The 20,236-nt window shown below is 39.2% G+C and overlaps 1 protein-coding gene across 1 annotated transcript in view; it reads left to right on the top strand.

The window, feature by feature from the left end:
* LOC143121802 (uncharacterized) overlaps positions 1-20,236 on the top strand; it is a 149,266-nt gene that overhangs the window by 47,479 nt on the left and 81,551 nt on the right. The window contains exon 3 of the mRNA XM_076282414.1: positions 8,925-8,933. Coding sequence (XP_076138529.1) covers positions 8,925-8,933 — 9 coding nt within the window. The remainder of the gene's footprint in view (positions 1-8,924; positions 8,934-20,236) is intronic.

Genomic DNA, 20,236 nt, shown 5'->3' with positions numbered 1-20,236 from the left:
CAACAACAGACCCAGACAACAGACCCAGAGTGAGACACGCAGAGGAAGAGAAGAGAGACCTGTCAACAACAGACCCAGACAACAGACACGCAGAGGAAGAGGAGCTCAAAGACGAAGATGAACCCAAACGCAACAGACCCAAAGATGAACCCAAACGCAACAGACCCAAAGATGAACCCAAACGCAACAGACCCAAAGATGAACCCAAATGCAATAGACCCAAAGATGAACCCAAACTCAACAGACCCAAAGGGACCAATACAGACAAACACAAACTAGGTGAGGTGCACTTAAGTCACGAACACAAATGATTCACAAGATGAGTTAATAGTAATAATAATAATAAAACAAACTAGGAGGGTATTCCATCAACCTCGCTAATGAAGGCGGCGCTTAACAGAAATAGCCTGGCTTGAACTAGCGTAGACTTTCACTTGGGGCTGAAGCCGTTCCATTAACTCAAGTTAGCGGCATCCTTGGCCTCGTTTATTCAAGCGAGGTTTAGTTCAGCTTCATCTCTGCTCGTGCACGAGGTAGAACAGTAGACCAAAACAGTAGATTGACGAAAAGAGGATATATGTCGTAATATTAAGACGATACTAGATAATTTCTGTTCGATTTGGCAAGCGCCATCTACAGGATTTTCATAGAAAGTCATCAAATTTAACATCGAGAGAAAAAAAAAAAGATAGACTTTGCCTACAGAAATTGGAGAATAATGAAAGCATAGGCCTACATTTAAAACAACAATGCTAATGGTTTGAAATAAATTGCGAGTTTGATTAGCTTCACTCTATACAGTCATACAGTCTATGCTTGAACAAAACGAGTGAATGAATAAATAGTAGAAACTCAAAAACAACTTTGGTATATGGATATTCAAAACTATCTATACTATAGCCTACGTTCTTAGATTACTGTAAAAGAGTTATTATTAAATTATTATCTAGGTGTAGGTGGTCATAAAATAAATTAGTATCAACATATTAGTATTGTCTCCCATAAGTCCCAAAGTTATAATTATTTGAAATGCAATGGCTTTCAATTTGTCATTTATGCCTAGTATTTAATCTGTGTAGCACACAGTTGATTTGACATTCATGAACAATCATCGATACATGAAGCATTTTTAATTGTTAGCTGCCTACAGGCTACAGAATTATCCTTTGGCTTGCATCAGATATAATATACAGTGTTTCCCCTACAATGTATTCATCAGCGGCGCAGCGCCGCTCCTGGAATTCAAGCGCCACTGCAAAAAAAGTTAATAAAAAAAAAAAATAGACGCAAGTGAACTTCAGGAACAGCTGCCGTTCGTTCAGGTTTCATGTCAACAAATAATAGTAGGCTTACATTGAAGGCGCAGTCAGGGATTCCACAGGAGATCACGCTTGTTTGTGTTTATGTTTAAGTTTATTAGCAGACACAATTTTGTGCAAAAAAACGTAGCCTACATTATGTTAACCAAGGAACCAAATTAAACACGCCAGCGAGATAGCTCGCCCCTACCTTCAGTAGCCTATTGTCAGATAAATCCATGCATTGTTTAGTTTTTGTTTGTGATACAGGCAATGCTTTCAAGCCCTGTGTTGCTAACATACCTAGGCTGTGAAACTAAGGTCTAGCTAGCCTATACACGGGTTTCCCGTTTACCAACAAAACTAGATGCGTGCGCAGCCTTGAGGCAGAAGACGCTTGGTGGCCGTCCACAACGTTATAAACTTATCCTAAATAGTCGGCTGCTGTAAGCTACAATCTGATTTTTTTGTATACCCCTGTTGTCTCAATGATAATAACATCTCATTTCAGACTATATTTCAAAGTTTGCCGTTCATTTGCATTATTAATATAACATCGTATTTTGTCATTTTTGGCGAAGACATGCATTCCGTTAGGGATATTGAACATATTTAACATTCTCTAACCATCGTGATTTCGAATTGGTGCAGTTTTCAGCTAGCCTGGCGAGCCAGACACACATTAAAATGTAGGGTCTGGGCACTCACCTTTCGCAGTGCTCAGTCCGAGGGGCGGGATAATCAGTTGTCTTTCAAATTCCCTCTGCACGCAATAGGTCCCATGCGTTTCCCACCAGCGGAGCTAGTTGGCTAGTTCAAACGTTTGCCAACTTAATAAAAGCTTAACTCGTGTCGCACTGTTCGCCAGCAGCAACATCCATCTTATTTGTTTTCAAGTAGCAGGGAATTCAAGCCAAACCGTTGCAACTCTGCCATCAATCATTATGTTAAGCCCACCTAACGACTCTATAAACGATTTCATTGGCCTCATTAAGTTTCGATTTCTGGAGCTCACAAGCCAATGGAGAGTTGCTAAACTAGCCCTGGCAGCAAATGTAATTCGCTGCCGCTAGGGGCGCGTCTAGATTTCTAGGCTAGTTTTCAGCACAAAAACTCATTTTATTCTTTTGCTCTTTTGCATTGCTCTATGCTGTTCTATGGTGCTTTCTGCCTCTTGTTTGCGCACGCATGTTTTCGTGACATTGCATAGAAATCCATGTATTGGTGGGTTTAATTGAATTTGAGTAATGGGATACGCAAGCATTTACATCTGAGATAGTTTGTAATTCCTGTAGAGCTCACCAAAATTATAGATATGATACAAGACACTTATCTGCTATAATCCAAGATAGATTTTCTTCGAATTTTTGACCATTTATTTTACCAAATGACATGGGAAACATAATTCATTTCATCCACATATTCTTATGCAACATGCGCAACAACGCTACTAAGTTAGCTTAAAACCGTGAGAATTAAGCCAGCGTCATGGGCCGTCACGGCATTAAAGTGACAGGCACTCAATTTGACTTGCACAGCACCAATACAGTGTAATGGCATGAAAGAGAAGTATACAGTGCTGTGCAAAAGTTAAGACACCCATGCTGAAATTGACTAAAGGGAGGAATAAAAAACATATTTTGCCTTTTGTCTTAAAGGACAGGTGCTGTTGATCGTAGGAAGCCCCCCCCCCCCGAAACATTTGAAAAAATGACTCCTTAAATGGTGACTTCTGGTGGATTTTGCGATTTTTGTGTGAGCATATCAGTGAACACCCCTGACCACTCGGTGAGTTTCACGTCTTTGTAAACGAAAGTTTAATGCGTTTTAGGAAGGATTGTTCCAGTGCACCTATGCAGCGTTCTGGAGGAGGGGGGGCGCTACCACAGAAACCGAAAATTCTCAGGACAGCAGCATGTGTCCAAATTTCAATCTTAAACGTTCTATTTAATCATAAACTATCTGAAAACAGGGCTTTAAGTGTAAAATACCGAACCTGTCATTTAATGCCTTAATTAAAAAAAAATAGGACATCAATTATTTTTTAATGCATCATGTATCGTAAATAAATACATTATATATAAATGTCTTAACTTATGCACACCACTGTATATTCTAAATGGTAATAGTTTGTACAGTGGCCTACAGTGTACAGTTGTACAGTGGCTAATACTAATAATGTAAATGAAAAAGGTGAAAGAAAAACATGAATAATCCTGTTCAAGTACTGCAATAATCATGCTTGTGTTGATGGTTATGTCATAATTTGTAACTCAATCTGTCCATTTCTTTCACAAAATCCACCAGAAGTCACCATTTAAGGAGTCATTTTTTCAAATGTTTCGGGGGGGGGGGGGGCTTCCTACGATCAACAGCACCGCTGCTGGAAAAAATTCTAGGGGAAACACTGATATAGCCCACTGGCAAAGCACATACTGTCAATGAACAGCCTACCAAATGTGCATGACCCTTTATCAACAGTATATGTCTTTCATTAAAGAGTATAACTAAAAATGTCATTATCAAGGTGATAAGCTATGTAGCCTATGTAACTTCGTATGGGAAGCGAACCTGTGAACACGCAAGAATGTAACTCGATTGCTGTGTCATCTCGCTGCACGTTACACCACCACAGAACGTAAATGACGCAGAGAAGCAAAATCCCTAGAACCACACCCACGTGAAGTTAAAACATTTTAAGTCGCATAATCTTCATAAATTCTTTGGTGGGTGTGTAAATCCATGCTTGGTGACACTGTCAGAAAAAACATTTCTAGGCCTACTTCTATTTTTGAAGTAGTAGGCTACAGGTGACGAAAGCACAGGTTGACGGAAGCATCTTTTTGGACTCGTTTTCCGACTGATTGGTTTTTTGGAACACAGCTTAATTTAGCTTGAAAGTTAACCTGCTACGGAGCAGGTTAGTTCTGTGGCATAAATTCCCACAGTTACCAAGCTGGGATTCACGTTAACCTCATTAATGGAACGGAATTCTCACTAAAATTAGCGAGACTTACCGAAATAAGCCAGGTTTGGCCTTTAGCGAGGTTGATGGAATACCCCCTAGGTAAGTTATTAATAATGATAATAATAAACATACCCACAAGAGGTAATTGCAATTTCCAAGAAGCGCCCTTTAGCAGAATAAATTGTGGAGGCTGTGGCACCCCCTATGGACCGAATTGTACGGAATTTGGTGTGCATCCAGAGATTGTAGTAGTGATTGTGTGTACCAAGTTTGAATAGGAATGGACCTTTATAATATACGATATAATACGGTAATAGAACCGTTACAGGTCACATCCCAAAAGTGGATTGATGTGGCCCTGGCTGTGGCACGGCTGGCGACCTGGGTTCGATTCCCGCCCCGTGGTCCTTTCTGGATCGCACCCTGACTCTCTCTCTCTCTCTCTCTCTCTCCCACTCGTTTCCTGTCATTCTCCACTGTCCTGTTATTAAAGGCATACAAAGGCCAAAAAATACGTGGATTAATTTTCAGATGGAGTCATAAATAATCGGAAAAATCCAACTTGTTAGTCTGAAGATGATGTGTACTGAAAAATCCAATTTGTTAGTCTGAAGATGATGTGTACTGAAAAATCCAACTTATTAGCCTGAAGATGATGTGTACTGAAAAATCAATTTTATTAGTCTGAAGATGTGTTCTTGAATTTCCCCTGGGGATCAATAAAGTATCTATCTATCTACCTATCTGTGTACTGAAAAATCCAACTTGTTAGTCTTGGTCTATAGATGATGTGTACTGAATTTCGTAGTAATTGGACTAGGAGGAGATAGATTAGTTTCATTTTTTAGATTATTTTTTTTTTTTTAAATGGCAAGAAAATGTAACTGTACGTACACACCGCCGCCAACTTGAGCTGAAAAAGAAGCTCTGGCCGCCCTGCCAAGTACACTTGTCAAAAAGTACAGGGAAGCTGTTGACGCTTTTGGCCACTCTGACGTTGCAGACCCCGAGTCTCTGGTCCAGTTGAAGAGGGTATCAGTGGTGCTGGTGGACTGCCGTAGAACACCGGAACAACGAGGGAGGAACAGAGAGAACAACACAGATGCAGAACAATCCAAGAGCCGTAAGAGATCACACACACACACACACACAAACACGTACACACACACACACACAAAGAGCTCACTCTGTGAATTTATGCTACATTTTAGTATAGTTTAATTCTAGTAATTGCATGATGGAAAAAATCATAATCAAGATTATTTTGTGTTTTGATCAAAAGTGTAATTAAGATTATCGATTACTGATTATTTATTAGCCCTATTAGCCATTATTTCCACAACCGCAGATCACTAATAGGCTATAATATGGAAATCATGTGAAGTTAAATAACTTAAACAGCAGATGCATTAGCCTACATTGTGATTAGTTTTGGACTCAGCACTTATGATATTTATATTCATAAGTAACTTATGTCCTGATGTTTCAGTTATGTGTTCTTCCACATATGAGATGACGGTTATGATATTTATTAGGACTGTAACGATACACCAACCTCACGATTTGGTTTGTATCACGATTTTTGACCCACGGTTCGATACGAATCACGATTTTTCTTTTTTTTGGGGGGGGAGGGGGGGCTAGACATTTTATTAAATAACATTTTTAATAGCCTCCCTTAGAACACCAGAGGATTACAATATAAGATATCTATTATTTTATATCCTGATATAAAAATATTTTTCTGAATGACTGATATTTATGACTGCACATTTTATGCAGATTAGCCTATAGCCTAGGCCTACTATTTTTTATTACAACTCTAAACCTCTTTAATTCAGCTGTCTGGTTGAAGCCTGGAAATATTGTAAACAAAGTAGCATAGTTGGCTAGCTTAGCCGATCATAGTCTACTGATTGGACTGTTCAGTTTCCCCATGTGTGTTTAAGTTTCAAGGTAATACTTGTTCTCCTTGGGACAGGCCCTTTTGGGAAACGTTGGTATTGAGATGATCAGTGAACTTCAATGCAAGAGTTTTAAACAAATATGTGCAGCATGCTAATGATGCTAAACGGATTTAATAGTAATTTAGCTAGTCGTCTTCTATGCGTCCTTGCTTTCACGATTGTGAATGTTTTATTTAAGTCGCGCGTGTTCATTGAGCAGGAGAGGGAGGGAGAGGAGGTTTACTACGGTTTGGTAAAGTTGCACACATAGTCTACAATGAAAGCAAGGAGAGGTATGAAATTATTATTTATTTATTTATTTGTTTTTGGACAACGTAGGCTACCGACCCATACAAAAATGTGATATATGGCAATATATGAACATATATGTCAAATAACAGGGACTTATAATTTTACTTATATGGACATATATGTGATTCAAATATTTATGTCAAACATATATTCAAAGCTATATGTCCATACATGCATACACAATATTTTAATTTCCCATATAAGATGCTATATATCTTCATATACTAGATCCAATTATTTGTTTTCCAAGTTTATGTGTGAATATGTGACAGACTTATATGTAGTCTCTATGTATGGTGGCATACATATCCATACACTAGATTCCACTACTTATTTTCTAAATATATGGAGAACTTTATGTGTGAATGTGTGGCAGACATATTTGTAGTCTCCATATATGGTGGCATACATATCCATACACTAGATTACATTACTTATTAACAGTGTGAATATATTTGTTTATGTCTTGGCGTCACAGATAAGGTGTCGACTATGCTGCCTTATGTGTCAATGTTTTGTGTGGAGCGCTTTGGGTTGCACTATGTGCATGAAAAATGTGTGAGGCCAAAGCTACTTTAAATATAACGGATGCTTATCGCATCTTGATATGCGCATGCGCACACAGCAATACCCATCCCCCACCCTGGACTGACATTTGAACTCCAACCACGGTGACTTCAACCGTCACTTTTTGTCATGCATCCGACTGTGTAGCCTAAGCTGTACAAACTCTGCTGTCATCATATCCAAGGTAAGAAAGCCTTTAGTAAACGGGAATTAGTTATAAAATATTGTTTTTATAATGTAATGTTAACCAAATCCGTTTGTTAAAGGATAATTCCGGTGTGATATTGACCTAAAGTGTATTGAAACATGATACCGAGTGTGAACGTATGTCTCATAGCCCATCTCAGCTTGTCCCCTGCACTCCAAAATCTGGCGCTAGTTACCCGATGCTACCAACAGCTTTTTCAATAGTGGTGCTTCGGCATCGGGCTAGCCATGCAAATAAATCACTGTTTTACACCCATTTACGAGGCTCAATGTATCTCCACACTTCATTGGTAGACTTCCGAGGGCCCTGACATTTAAAATGAGACATTGAGAACTTTGAAAAAGCACTGGTAGTTTACTTACAAGACGATTTATACAGACAGTATCTTCACGAAGTTTAGCGTTTGCAGCCATCTTGAATTTAGTCACGATAAGTCGAGCAACGAGTAAGAATGAACAGCTATGATAAGGGATCAGATTCCAAAAATAATTCAGTGGAAATGCATGGATTCCAGTTGCTGCTACTGGAAGAAACTGGAATCCATGCATCTCCACTGAATAATTTTTGGAATCTGATCCCTTATCATACCAGTTCATTCTTACTCGTTGCTCAAAGGGCCCTCTGAAGTCTACCAATGAAGTGTGGAGATACATTGAGCCTCGTAAATGGGTGTAAAACAGTGATTTATTTGCATGGCTAGCCCGATGCAGAAGCACCACTATTGAAAAAGCTATTGGTAGCATCGGCTAACTAGCGCCAGATTTTGGAGTGCAGAGGACAAGCCGAGTTGGGCTATGAGACATACGTTCACACTCAGTATCATGTTTCAATACACTTTAGGTCAATATCACACCGGAATTCTCCTTTAACAGTCTAACCATCATGTTAGAATTAGCTAACGTTAATGTTATCAATTAGCTATCGATAATGTTAGCGAGCTAATATTGCTAACGTTAGCGATGTTAGCTGTTAATGTTAACTTTTCCATTAACTAACTTTACCATTATGTGGAATATCTAGAATGGTAGTTGACATCATATCCAACAACAAGCCTGTCTGAGATGTCGTTATGAATAAGTTTTAGTTTGAATGAAATATCAGGTGTGAGTAAGTTAGCTAACCTAGCTATAGCAGCTAACTTATATTTAAAGTGGCTGCTAATAACCATGCAGGCTAACGTGAATGTTAGTAGGCCTAAATGGATCTTTAGTTTGTGAAGGGTAGTGTTAAGCCATCCTTACAACAGAAGACTTTGAAGATTTGGGAAAGATTCTTGAAAGATAGTCTTTTGAGTAATGCTTGAATGGGGGCATTAGTTAAAAGACTCCAATCTTTCAAGAATCTTTCCCAAATCTTGTCAAAGTATTCTGATGTATGGATCATTAGGCTGCATGTTCTTCATCTCATAGCCCTTATTTAAGCTTACTTGTGCCAAGGTGTGTGTTTATTAAAGATGCATGTGAAGGTAGTGGTGCTTCAGTGATGGTCTTTTCATGTTCTGTGTTTTACAGCATATTAATCTTCTCTGTTCCCTGTTTGCAGGTGGTGATTTGTGAGGACTGCTGCCCTGAGAACACGGAGTACATTCTGCATATGCCAAATCAATGTGTGCCACTTCCATAAAGGGGAAAAAAGTTTCTACCTGGAGAGTGTACTCACTGTTTGTGTAGAAAAACTAAACTTTAATAAAAGGTTAAACAAATATTTTGTGTGTTTTTTTTGGAACATCAACAATGTTATATTTCTGATACATATATTGTGACATATTTCTATAAATGTGACATAGCAGAACATTACATACATTTTGCAATATATTTACCTTATATGAGTGCAAATATATGTCCATAGACGTATATTTGCAATATATTGGTATCCCTAGTATGCGTACAAATACATAACTTATCATATATTAACATATATGCAACTAACATATATTTGTAATATATTTGTATATCTGGGAAAATATATGTGACATATATAAAAACGGCCAATTTTGCTATATTTTGAAATATATTTGACATGTATGTGTATATATGTGACTTATATGTGTGAAGCATACATTGACATATACATAATATATGTGATTTACATATATTGCCATATATCACATTTTTGTATGGGGATAAGTAAAGCAGGAGATGTGGGTTGCTTTTGCGGCCGCGTAAGCTGCAAAGCACTGCGTGAAACACTAGAAAGGGTGTGTCGCGATTCTGCCTTTTCACACCGTGACACAGTATCGTGGATATGAATGTCGCGATTTCGGTTTCGAATCGTATATCGTTACAGCCCTAATATTTATATTCATAAGTAACTTATGTCCTGATGTTTCAGTGTGTTCTTCCACATATGAGATGACCGGTATGATATTGATATTCATGAGTAACTCCTTACAAACAACCCTTAACGTTCGTTTTCAAAACTGTGCAACTCACTGAGTGGTTAGTGGTGTTTGTTGATTATTAAAATCAAATATATCGGCGAAATGTATGATTTCATTCCATGTTATTTGCTATTGTGGAACTATTTTTTTCAGATACCTCACAACCACGTATAAACTTCCGCGTCTGAAGCATAGACCGTAAAAGAAGGTCTCGTGGGGGAAAGACTGCAACCAAATGTAAACAGAGCCCCTTTCCGTTTCCGATAACGCAGTAATATCAAGGAGCAATGGGATTTTACAAAATGGCAAATAAAACACAACAGAAACTGTATTTCGCTACACTACTTGTTTTGGAGCATCAACGAACCATTCGGTGAGTTGCCCAGTTTTAAAAAACGAACGTTAGGACATGTTTGTGCGTGCCCATAGCCAGCCACTCTGAAACAGTCAAAGGCTTCAAAACGAGTCACAAAGTCGAGACAGGACCGATCGTCAAAATTTCGGTGTCCACCACTCTAGTTCATCCAAAACAAACCAGAAAAGGGATTTAAAGTGCTAAATACTGGAATTCCAAAAGGAACTCCAAATCCACCTCAGACAATGGTTCAAAGGGAGCCTGAGACACTGTTTCCCAGGAAAGGAGACACTGTAGATCCCAGGAAAGGACCATTCCTCACTCCCCGCACTCCTCTGAGGAACTGGCTAACAAGAGGCTGCAAGCCCACGGATAACTCATTCAAAGCATCTTGGCCATCCAATATAGCTGCCACATATCCCCTCAAGGTAGATTCCTTCAGACCATCTACCCCTGGGGAGGGTGCCCTCTTCTTTCAACATGTCACCAGCTCAGAGCTTGTGTGTGTATTAGACTTGTAGTCAAGACCGCCTAAACCGAGACCAAGACACTACCAAGACCAGAGGGTATCAAGACCGAGACCAAGACGAGACCAAGGCCAAGACAGACTGAGTCAAGACCAAGACGAAGTCGAGACGAGACCGAGACCAAGACCGAGACCAAAAAAAAAAAAAAAAAACAGCTAGCGAGCTAGTGTTACCAAAGTCCTTTTAGGCATGTCCCTCCACTCGGCGGCCATATTGCAACGCTTTTTAGGTACTCATCGGGCATCCTATTCAGCAGAAATGCGCGTGCGCAAGGTTTCACCACACCAACCGTGCTACAGTGTCGAGTTCACAACACATGATTGGCACAATGTCTGCACAACACAGCACATAATTGGCTCAAAGTAGTCAACTCACACCACATGATGCACTCAATGTATACACATGTCGACATTTTGCCGAGGAAGGGGTGGGATATGTGTAGACAACGGCCATATTGGCGTTGCAAACTAGCCCCATGCATTTCTATGGAGGATTTTTTGAGTGCTGTGTCTCCACATTAGAAAGTCTCTGGTGTTACACCATAACTTGCATCAATTGAATAAGCAGCATACTGGGGCAGGGTTCTCAAGTTTTGAGCTCAGCTTGGAGTGAGATGGGGGGGGGGGGGGGGGTGCACTCACTCACTAATTATAAAAAATTGGAAAGAAGCATTAACCCTTTGAGACCTTTTTGTCTGGGAAAGTATAATGCATAGCCTATGTCTCTTATGTCAGCCTTATCAAGGGAAACCATTTGTTTTTTTATGTCACCAGGAAGCATGTCAGTAGAAATAACTTTTCATATTTAGGTGGGATAGATTGGAATCTTGAAATATAATAATCGTGACGCTGGGATATTCTATGGCTCACCAATTTACGAGATGTAGGCCTATATGTACTGAGTGAGACAAATATTTTATTTATTAGGCTAATTGATTTATTCACTTGAATAGCCTATATTGTCACTGAATCATTAGACTAAGCATGTGCATGCCGAAACCGAGGACAGCAAGTTCATTATACATTATGGTGGTTGGCAGGTCATTGTCTGCAGCAGTCCTGTATGTTTAGAAATAAATGTAGGCCTATGTGTAGCATACTCGCTCAAATTGATAACACTCGTTAATAATAAGCTAATTTTCATTCATTGTTGACATGGTCCTTGGAGGATCAGATGGGTGTCCCGGGACCTGATGAACACGGCGCTAAAAAGCACAAACGAGTGCGAAAGTTGCAGCCGTGACGACAGGGAAAGTGCAGGCAGCCACGAGAGTGATTGGTCGTGTAAAATGAACGTTGCTGATGTCTGGCTTACACAAAGCTATAACGACACAATCATTAGGTTTTCTTAATGACCGACAGTTTAGTTTAGTTTATAGATAAGAAATAATTTTGCCATAAAGTAGGCTAGGCCAAATGTTCGTGAAAAGGCTTGATTTACACACCCTGTAAAGTACCATAAGTAGGCTGGTTTACCAAATGACAGACAGTTGAATTTCTGAATAAAAAGAATGTTGGTGCAGTTTTGAAATCTTAAACGTGTAACCCCACACAAGCATAACGTGGTTGTAGGGAGGGGATGTGCTATTTTGGAATTGTACCCGGATACAACGAATAGCCTACTATTTTTTGATTGGATGTCGGTGGCTATTTCTTTTTTTGATTTTGCTGGTGAGTGGTGCGCTAGTTCTGAACCTTGCGAGAAATCCTCTCGTATCCCTGCGCCTCCTCTAATAATTATGCAGATGCCTTGACATCCCTAGTAATATTTCTGCGTGAGAAATGCAAGGTGTGGTGTGTGAGCGTGTGAACTTGTTGAATTGCGTGTGTCTCAGGCCCATTGCATGAGACTTGAGAACCCTGCTGGGTAAGAGGTTCAGTCCCAGTTTAAATTAAATTTAAGAAGGTATTATTTCAACTACAGACAGAACAATGCAGAGACAGAGCATGTCATGAATGTGTGTGACTGTGAGCTCACTCACTGTAAATGTTTTCGTAGACTGGGTGAGATAAACTATGTAGGCTATAGCAATTGCATGACCATGATGACAGAGAGAGACTTTGCAAAACTTGCATTTTGCAGAATGCTTCTTTCTTGCCCCTGGACTGCAAATTTCTTTATGTTCCGTGAATGCAAATTTAATGATGGCGGAATTCACTGACATTATTATTACTAGGTCTGACTGAGACTGACAGCTACGACGTAAACCTAACGTTTCGCGCTGGCTACACTTGCGTCTTTAGATTGGATGAGCGCCAGTTTCTTAATCACAACAAAATACATGTATGTCATTGATTGGTTGCATTTGAAAGGTTGCATTTGAAGGGCGTGAAAGGCGAAATAATTTAATGTTGCATTATCGAATGTTATGTTTTGTATCATGGACATATTTGTTGCAAATCTCCCGACCACTATGTCGACCCGAGACCGCAAGACCAAGACAATGAGACCAAGACAAGACCGAGGGATCCGAGACCAAGACAAGACCAAGACCAAAGACGGTCGAGACTGTGACAAGACCGAGACCACGTAAAAGTGGTCTCGAGACCGGTCTCGAGACCAAGACCGGTCTCGAGACATCCAACTCTAGTGTGTATTGGAGAGGGTTTAACTCAGACAAAGAGGCTCCCAGAGGCATATAAGTACCCAATAATTACGTATAAAACAATGTATCAACAAAGATATTATTCAGGTAGCTTTTGTCCCCACAGACAAAGAGGCTCCCAGAGGTATATGATTACTCAAATAATGATGCTTAGAACAATGTATCAATAAAGATAGTATTCAGGTAGCTTTTGTGCCCACTGACAAAGAGGCTCTGAGAGAACACTCAAATAATTATGTAAACACGAAGAATCACTTTTGCAACCACAGCAGTAATACTGCACCTAAAAAAACGTGTACTACATGGGACACAAACCCGGGTCGATCGCGTGACACACACCAGCGCGAATCTGCTACACTACGGAGACTTTTTAACAACAAGTAAAGCAAAGACATTTGGTGTTTGCAGTTGCAAGCTGTTAATCGCTAATCACAACAGGAATACGTTTTAAGCAGCGACTTACTCCCTCTCGAGAGTAGAGGCCCTACTTTAGCAACAATCTCCAATATAGATGAAAACACTCATGTCTCGCTTCAGCTACCGTCTTCAGGAGGCAAAACGAGAATGTGCGGGTGTGCATGCACCTGTCAGGGTGTGTATGTTTTTTGAAAAAAACTGGAAAAGTTATGGAATTTGAAAATGGCAATTTTCAGGCCTGGAAAAGTTTTGGAAAACGAAAAACACCTCGAACGTTTTGGCTGTCGCGCGGAGACCAGAGATCGGCCTTTTCTAAAAGGAGTTACTCTGCCCTCCCTCTGCTCATTCGACTCGCTTTATCCATTGCCGTCGAACACACAAACAGTGGAAGGGAGAGAGCGGAAAGCCTAATTATCTTCGGTTCCATTTTTAAAGGCCTACGATATGTGCTAAATACTATTAAAATACTATTCATTTAATCACGTCTATTTTTACTTGGTTTAAAACAGTTTTTTTTTTATATATATATAATTGTCAGCTTACGTTTGGTGCATTAGCAAAGTTGTGCATTTAACTTTATGTGATCACCTACTGTAGACAAATACCCTCCACATAAAATGTGTATGAACCCTGACCTGTATATGTATTCTGAGGCAGATTGCACGCACGTAGCAGGGAGTGGATAATTTGCTATTCTGTCTCCTAGCACCTCACCCTCTCGGAGAGGATGGCGCATACTGTGGCGTGTGGACCGATTTGAAATAGAACGGAATCCAGTTTTTAATATTTTTTTCTGAAGTGTTTACAACTTAGTGTTAACTAATAATTGTTGCAAACTGGTACTACGAACAAAATATTAGTGCATTCCTGGATCTACATTCTTATGCATGCTTCCTGCCAGGACTTTTACGGGCTTTTCCCAAATCACGGAAGTAACGTTGACGCAGCGGTAGATAGCAGCAGAGAGTAGAATCCATCGGGCAAGTGTTATTTAAATAAACTCCTGGTGTACTTACAAACTTTTCAATGCCTCTTTTTATGAGTACAGAACATAGTTGTATTACTGTAAAAGTTTCGTACCATTCAGGGCATTATTAGTCGGGTAATTTACGAGATACTCTATAGGTTCCATAAGCGCCTGCAGAAAGTCATTAGTTTCTGACAGCGCTACTCGACTAGGGTTCGACCAAAGGAAAAAAGGTTCTGGGAGGGTGTTTTGCTGGGGGTCATGGTGCAAAGGACCCTAGGGTGAAATTACTCCGAACCATTGCTTTAATGTTCTAGGAAGCAAACCTATTTAAAATGAAACATAAATCTACAAAAAAGTAGGGTACTTTCAGTTGTGGAAAGTGCCCTTTTATTGGGATCTAAACTTGCAGCCATGTAGTTGAAGTTACAGAAGGCCCTAACTGTTGTTTTGGCACAGAGATTTGTTGAATGTTTGGCTGAATGTTGGAGAATTTTGAATGATTGGCTGAATATTTAAAAAACTGATTTGTGTCAGTCATTGAGTTTTTATAGATGAAGACTGCTTAGAATTTTTTTAAAAGTTAAAAATACGAAACAACTAAAATTAAATCCGAAAAAACAGAATTTGAGAAAAAATAAAACAGAATTTGGAAAATAATAAAACAGATTTTATAGGGCCTTACCCAAAGTGGGCACACAGGGGCAGCATGCCACGTGGGTTTAATATGTTTGAAATCGGATGCCACTGCTATACATAGCCTATTTCAGGATGATTGCTAACACAAATAAACCTGGCTAGATTTGTGGATCTGCGGTGCATTTTGCAGGCCTACTCTCACAGGAAAGGTTCTCCATTGAATCTAACAAATACATAGAGTAGGATAAGTGGCATAACACTTTTGAGTGTTTTAACTTTTTTACTACTCGTCTGATATGAATGCACATACTGCAGGTTATTGTGATAAACACTCATGACATCTACAAGGCTACAGCTAACGACAACTTGTGATGGCCATTCATTCACGATATGTTGAAATATACAAATAAAATTAAAATACAATATTGAAATTGTTGGAAGTTTACATAGGCTAGTTAAACATTACACACGTTTCACTTTAGTTGAAATAATTACTGAATGGTTTTGTTTAGAGCTGACTTCGCAGAGAGTCTGGCTTAGATCCATTGTCAAACATTTATTTCTGGGTGGGAGGGCACAGTTTGAAGTTTAATTAAGTAGATACAGTGGGCATCGCTTTCAAATGGGCACTTCAGTCGCGCATTACAAGGCGTGAAGCTGCGTGAAGCTTTAGTACCACTTTCAGCCACTGTGCGTCGCTCTGCCACTGTACATCGCTCTGCCTGCCGCCCCTTCTGAAAAAGCAGGAGGCTACCAATAAACATAATTGTTGACGACAGGAATCCCAGCCTACAAATTCAATAACAAAATAAATCCTGCATAATTAAACATTACCTCGATTTAGGCTACTTGGGTATGGCTTAAGGCTTGACTACACGGTGGTAAAGAAAATCGAAATCGAAATTTGCTGTCTACATTATTGTCAGTACGCAAATCAAAACATTGGTGTGATAATTGAGCCAGTAGAGAAATAACTGTTCAGAATTAATCTGTAGCCTTAGGTAGGCTTCTGCAGAAAACAATGTTGGCGATTTAATACTATCTAGCGACGTTTTTAACAGGCTACGCTATAGAGGCTTAGACAACTATGACCCACGTTTTGGTTTCGTAAATTAATTTGCCCTACTTCTTGATTGCAATGTAGTCAATTGACTGCTTGACATGTCATTTTTATTTTTCTATACAATAAACACATACATTTGCTTTATACCGCAGATGTACATTCATATTTGAAACTTACATAGTCCAATGCATCGTTACACTACGTTAGTGTTTCCCAAAACCATAGTAGCAACGAACGTTTGCAACCACTATCGTAAAGTTATGTAGTTACAACTACACCTCTCGACCTGTGGTAGAATGCTAGTAGAAGCATAGTTCCGGGGATCTTCATGTCAAAGACGTCACTGACGCCAGTTATTTGTTCGCAAATTAATAATGATAAATATATTTAGGTTTCTAATTGATATTTACACTTCTAACCACCATACATCCATATTTTAAAATGCCCAGAAAATACATAAATTAAAAGTCACCTGCAGATAATAATAATAAGGTGGTGCGCACTTTTTGACGAGTCAGTTGAGAATATGTAGCCTTTGATTTTCATGGAGGGGGGGGGGGGGGGGGGGGTTCCTTGTTAGTTTACGCAAACCAGGCCAAGAAGGCTGATTCTGATTTTGATAATATGATCTGCACAAAAGATAAACTTAGGTAAACAACAATGTGAATATTGTTGTCAAAATCTTAACCCAGATTCAACCTCTTGGACAGGGGACTGATAACTGCTGCGCAACGGCGGCTGTCATCTGCCGGCCTTAACGCAATGCGCCACAGAATTATGTGCAGGTGCCCGTTCACGTGCTACTAAACGTCATTAACCACCTTAGTCCAAACTACTGAAGTTTGGAAAGCATCATGGTCCAAACTTACAAAGTACTATGTAAGTACGACAGTTTTGGGGAACTGTCGTAACTTACATGTTGGTTAGTTGAACGATGCATCCTGTTAATAAAAAGCTAACCTCCGTAGTTGTACGGGAAACGCACCCCAGATCAGCTTGTAGGCCATTAGCAATCTGTTTATTTTATTTTATGAAGCCTATACAGTAGATCACTTGCCACATTCTCACTTTCAATAGACAGATGCAATAGCCATTGGTCAAGTATTGAGTATAAAGCAATTAACCCTTAGAACCCGATTGACGCAAAGTGCGTCAAAAAACACACCCTTTCTTCTCTGTTACATTGCTCCGGAACGGTTGAGCGAGATGAAACCTTTATTGCACGACAGAGCAGAAGTGGGGCTTTCCAACGAGACTACACACTTGTCTGTACGATCAAGTATGAAAATTAAAAAAAATCATGAAATTAAATCAAATTGCATCATATTTACAGTCTATACTTCTCTGCATTCACCTGCACACACATTACTCTAGTTTGAATTACTCGCGAACCCGTGATCGCATCGATATGGCAAGCATATCAGATGAAAGAGGGGGCATAGGGCTATCCATTGGTACCATGTTTATCGATCCTTCTGGCTTATAAAACCAGACGAAGTGACTGCAAAATAATAACGTCATGTACACAAACCAACCTGCACACTCATTACTCTCGTTTGAATTACTCGCGGACCCGTGATCGCATAGATATGCCACGCATGTCAGATGAAAGAGGAGACTCAGAGCTATCATTTGATACCAAGTACATCCTTCTGGGTTATAAAACGGACGAAGTGACAGCAAAATAATAACTTCATATAGCTGGACTTACCCCACGTTTTTGTCTGTTCTTGTGGCAAAGCATGTTTATAATCCAATGCTATCATGTGTTTCTCTATGGCAAAGCATGTTCATATTCCGGTTTTGAGATCCTAGTAAATTCCTGCATGGCATCCAATTCAAGGCTCACATTGCATCCCAATTTGTTCAACAAATAAACACCTTTTTTGCCTTTACTTTGTTCATGGCAATGCAGTAAAGAGTTAAGAATTATTATGACTGCATACACACAGGCACGCAGGCTAACACGCAACCTCGGGTCAAGTCAGGTCAGATCAGTTCGTGTCACAGATATGGAGCGCAGAAAGGTCATTTTTCATCACTAAATAAAAAATGGCATTTATTTCCGTAAATCACACAGCAAATATTTCTGTAAATTGCTCAGCCCCAGAGTATCCCTCCAACATGGCAATTATATTGCCCGATTCAGGACAGTCTGCCCTACACACACATGAAATGCATGTAGAGCTGTGAGCTTGCTGTGGTGAGATACATGTCGAAATATAAGAATTTTTATAATACACTTTTTATATTTTAATTCTTTAAAAATCAAAATAAAATCAATGCTAGTATTAATACATGAAATGATGGCAGATCTGAATAGCCTAAACTCTCCTGAAAAAAACAATATATAATATATGTGTGTGGCACTTACAATGACCAGAATAAATCCTTATGAATAAAGGTAGTGAAAATGCCCTAAAAACTAGGGCTGTCAAAATAACTGATTAATTTCGATTAATTAATTTGAGAAAAAATAACTGATTAAAAAAATTAGTGCAGATTAATCGATTCTGTATGACCTTTGACCCCGAGCCGTTCTAGTCAGTAAAAATTAGACTGTAAAATGAAGGAGAGAGAAGAAAACGTGCTGCCTGATTGATTGGAGCATTTACTTTTAAAAAACGGCCTGATGGTGTTGATAAAAATAAAGTGTTGAAAATAAAGTCCTTTGCAATGTCTGCAGCAAGGAATTTGCATATCACCGGAGTTCATCAACTCTATAGTCGCACATCAATGCAAAGAAATAAGTGTTGACATTGAGGGGAGTGTTAATTTATTTTCATTGTGTCCCCTAGGTTATATCTGTGGCCTGAAATGCCTTGTATCTTCCCGAAGCACTTTTGAATTTATTTCCTCAGCATATTAGGTCATATCATAGATTATTATGGCCATTATTTGAACAGTGAAAATAATAATAAAAGAGTTTTTGAACTTTAATGTCACTAATGCTGATTATTCAATGATTCATTTGAATTTAAATATTTTAAATAGTTTCACAGCAAAAATTATATATGCGATTAATTTAGATTAATTAATCACAGAGTATGTAATTAATTAGATTCATTTTTTTAATCGATTGACAGCCCTACTAAAAACAGCTTAGGGTTCTAAGGGTTAAGATAGTAGCCTATACAAAAAGTACTTCATACCATCATAAAAATTCGTTAAAACGAATAGCATTTTGCAACTTGACAAAACACTGGATTAAATATTGTAGGCACAGGAGAAAACTTGTACATCCATTGGCCCGTGGGGAGATCACATGCCAGTTGCCTCTCCCTTCAGTGCTATGACTCTGTTGATGACTTTGTCCAGATGGTCTATGTATTTATTGCAACGTTCGCCAAAAAAAACTCTATTGCAGATATCAATGCGTCTTTGTTCATGGGTTTGGCCTCACAGCAGAGGCTTAGACAACTATGACCCACGTTTTGGTTTCGTATATTAATTTGCCCTACTTATTGATTGCAATGCAGTCAATTGACTGCTTGACAGGTTATTTTTATTTTTCTGTACAATAAACAAATACATCTACTTTATGCCGCAGAATTACGCACTTGGCCAGTTTCGAGTTTCTTGTTTCTCACTTCTCTTTCCGGGACGGTAGTCTCAATGTTGCAAGGTTGGTTTTCCGCCTGGGAGAGCTAGGGGCAGCGGGAAAAGTCACCATTTTCACCGGAAATTTGTTTTCAACCATCCAAATGATTTCTAAACGGGTTTATTACGTTAAAATAGTTGCCAAGTACCCCTTTAACTCAAGACGTCAAACGTTTTCTAAACAATACAAACAGAAAGGATACAGCAGGCAGCAAATGTAGAAGAGTAATTTCCAGTGGAAGAACAAAAAAAAAGGCCTGTGGTTTGCGCAGCCTACAGTAAGTAGGTCTTAGTGAGTTAGGAGTCCTCTAGACTTCTTTTAAGCTGTCTCAGAGGTGGAAAGTTGCATTCGTTGGGGGCAGGGCCGGATTAACAATTCATAGA

The sequence above is a fragment of the Alosa pseudoharengus genome, unplaced genomic scaffold, assembly GCF_046254945.1.
Source record: "Alosa pseudoharengus isolate Yale_2024_CS ecotype anadromous, Long Island Sound unplaced genomic scaffold, YU_APseudo_1.1 YU_APseudo_1.1_scf_1, whole genome shotgun sequence".
Taxonomy (NCBI): domain Eukaryota; kingdom Metazoa; phylum Chordata; class Actinopteri; order Clupeiformes; family Clupeidae; genus Alosa; species Alosa pseudoharengus.
Note: the sequence above shows the minus strand (reverse complement) of the source record. Positions and strands in the feature narration are given on the sequence as shown.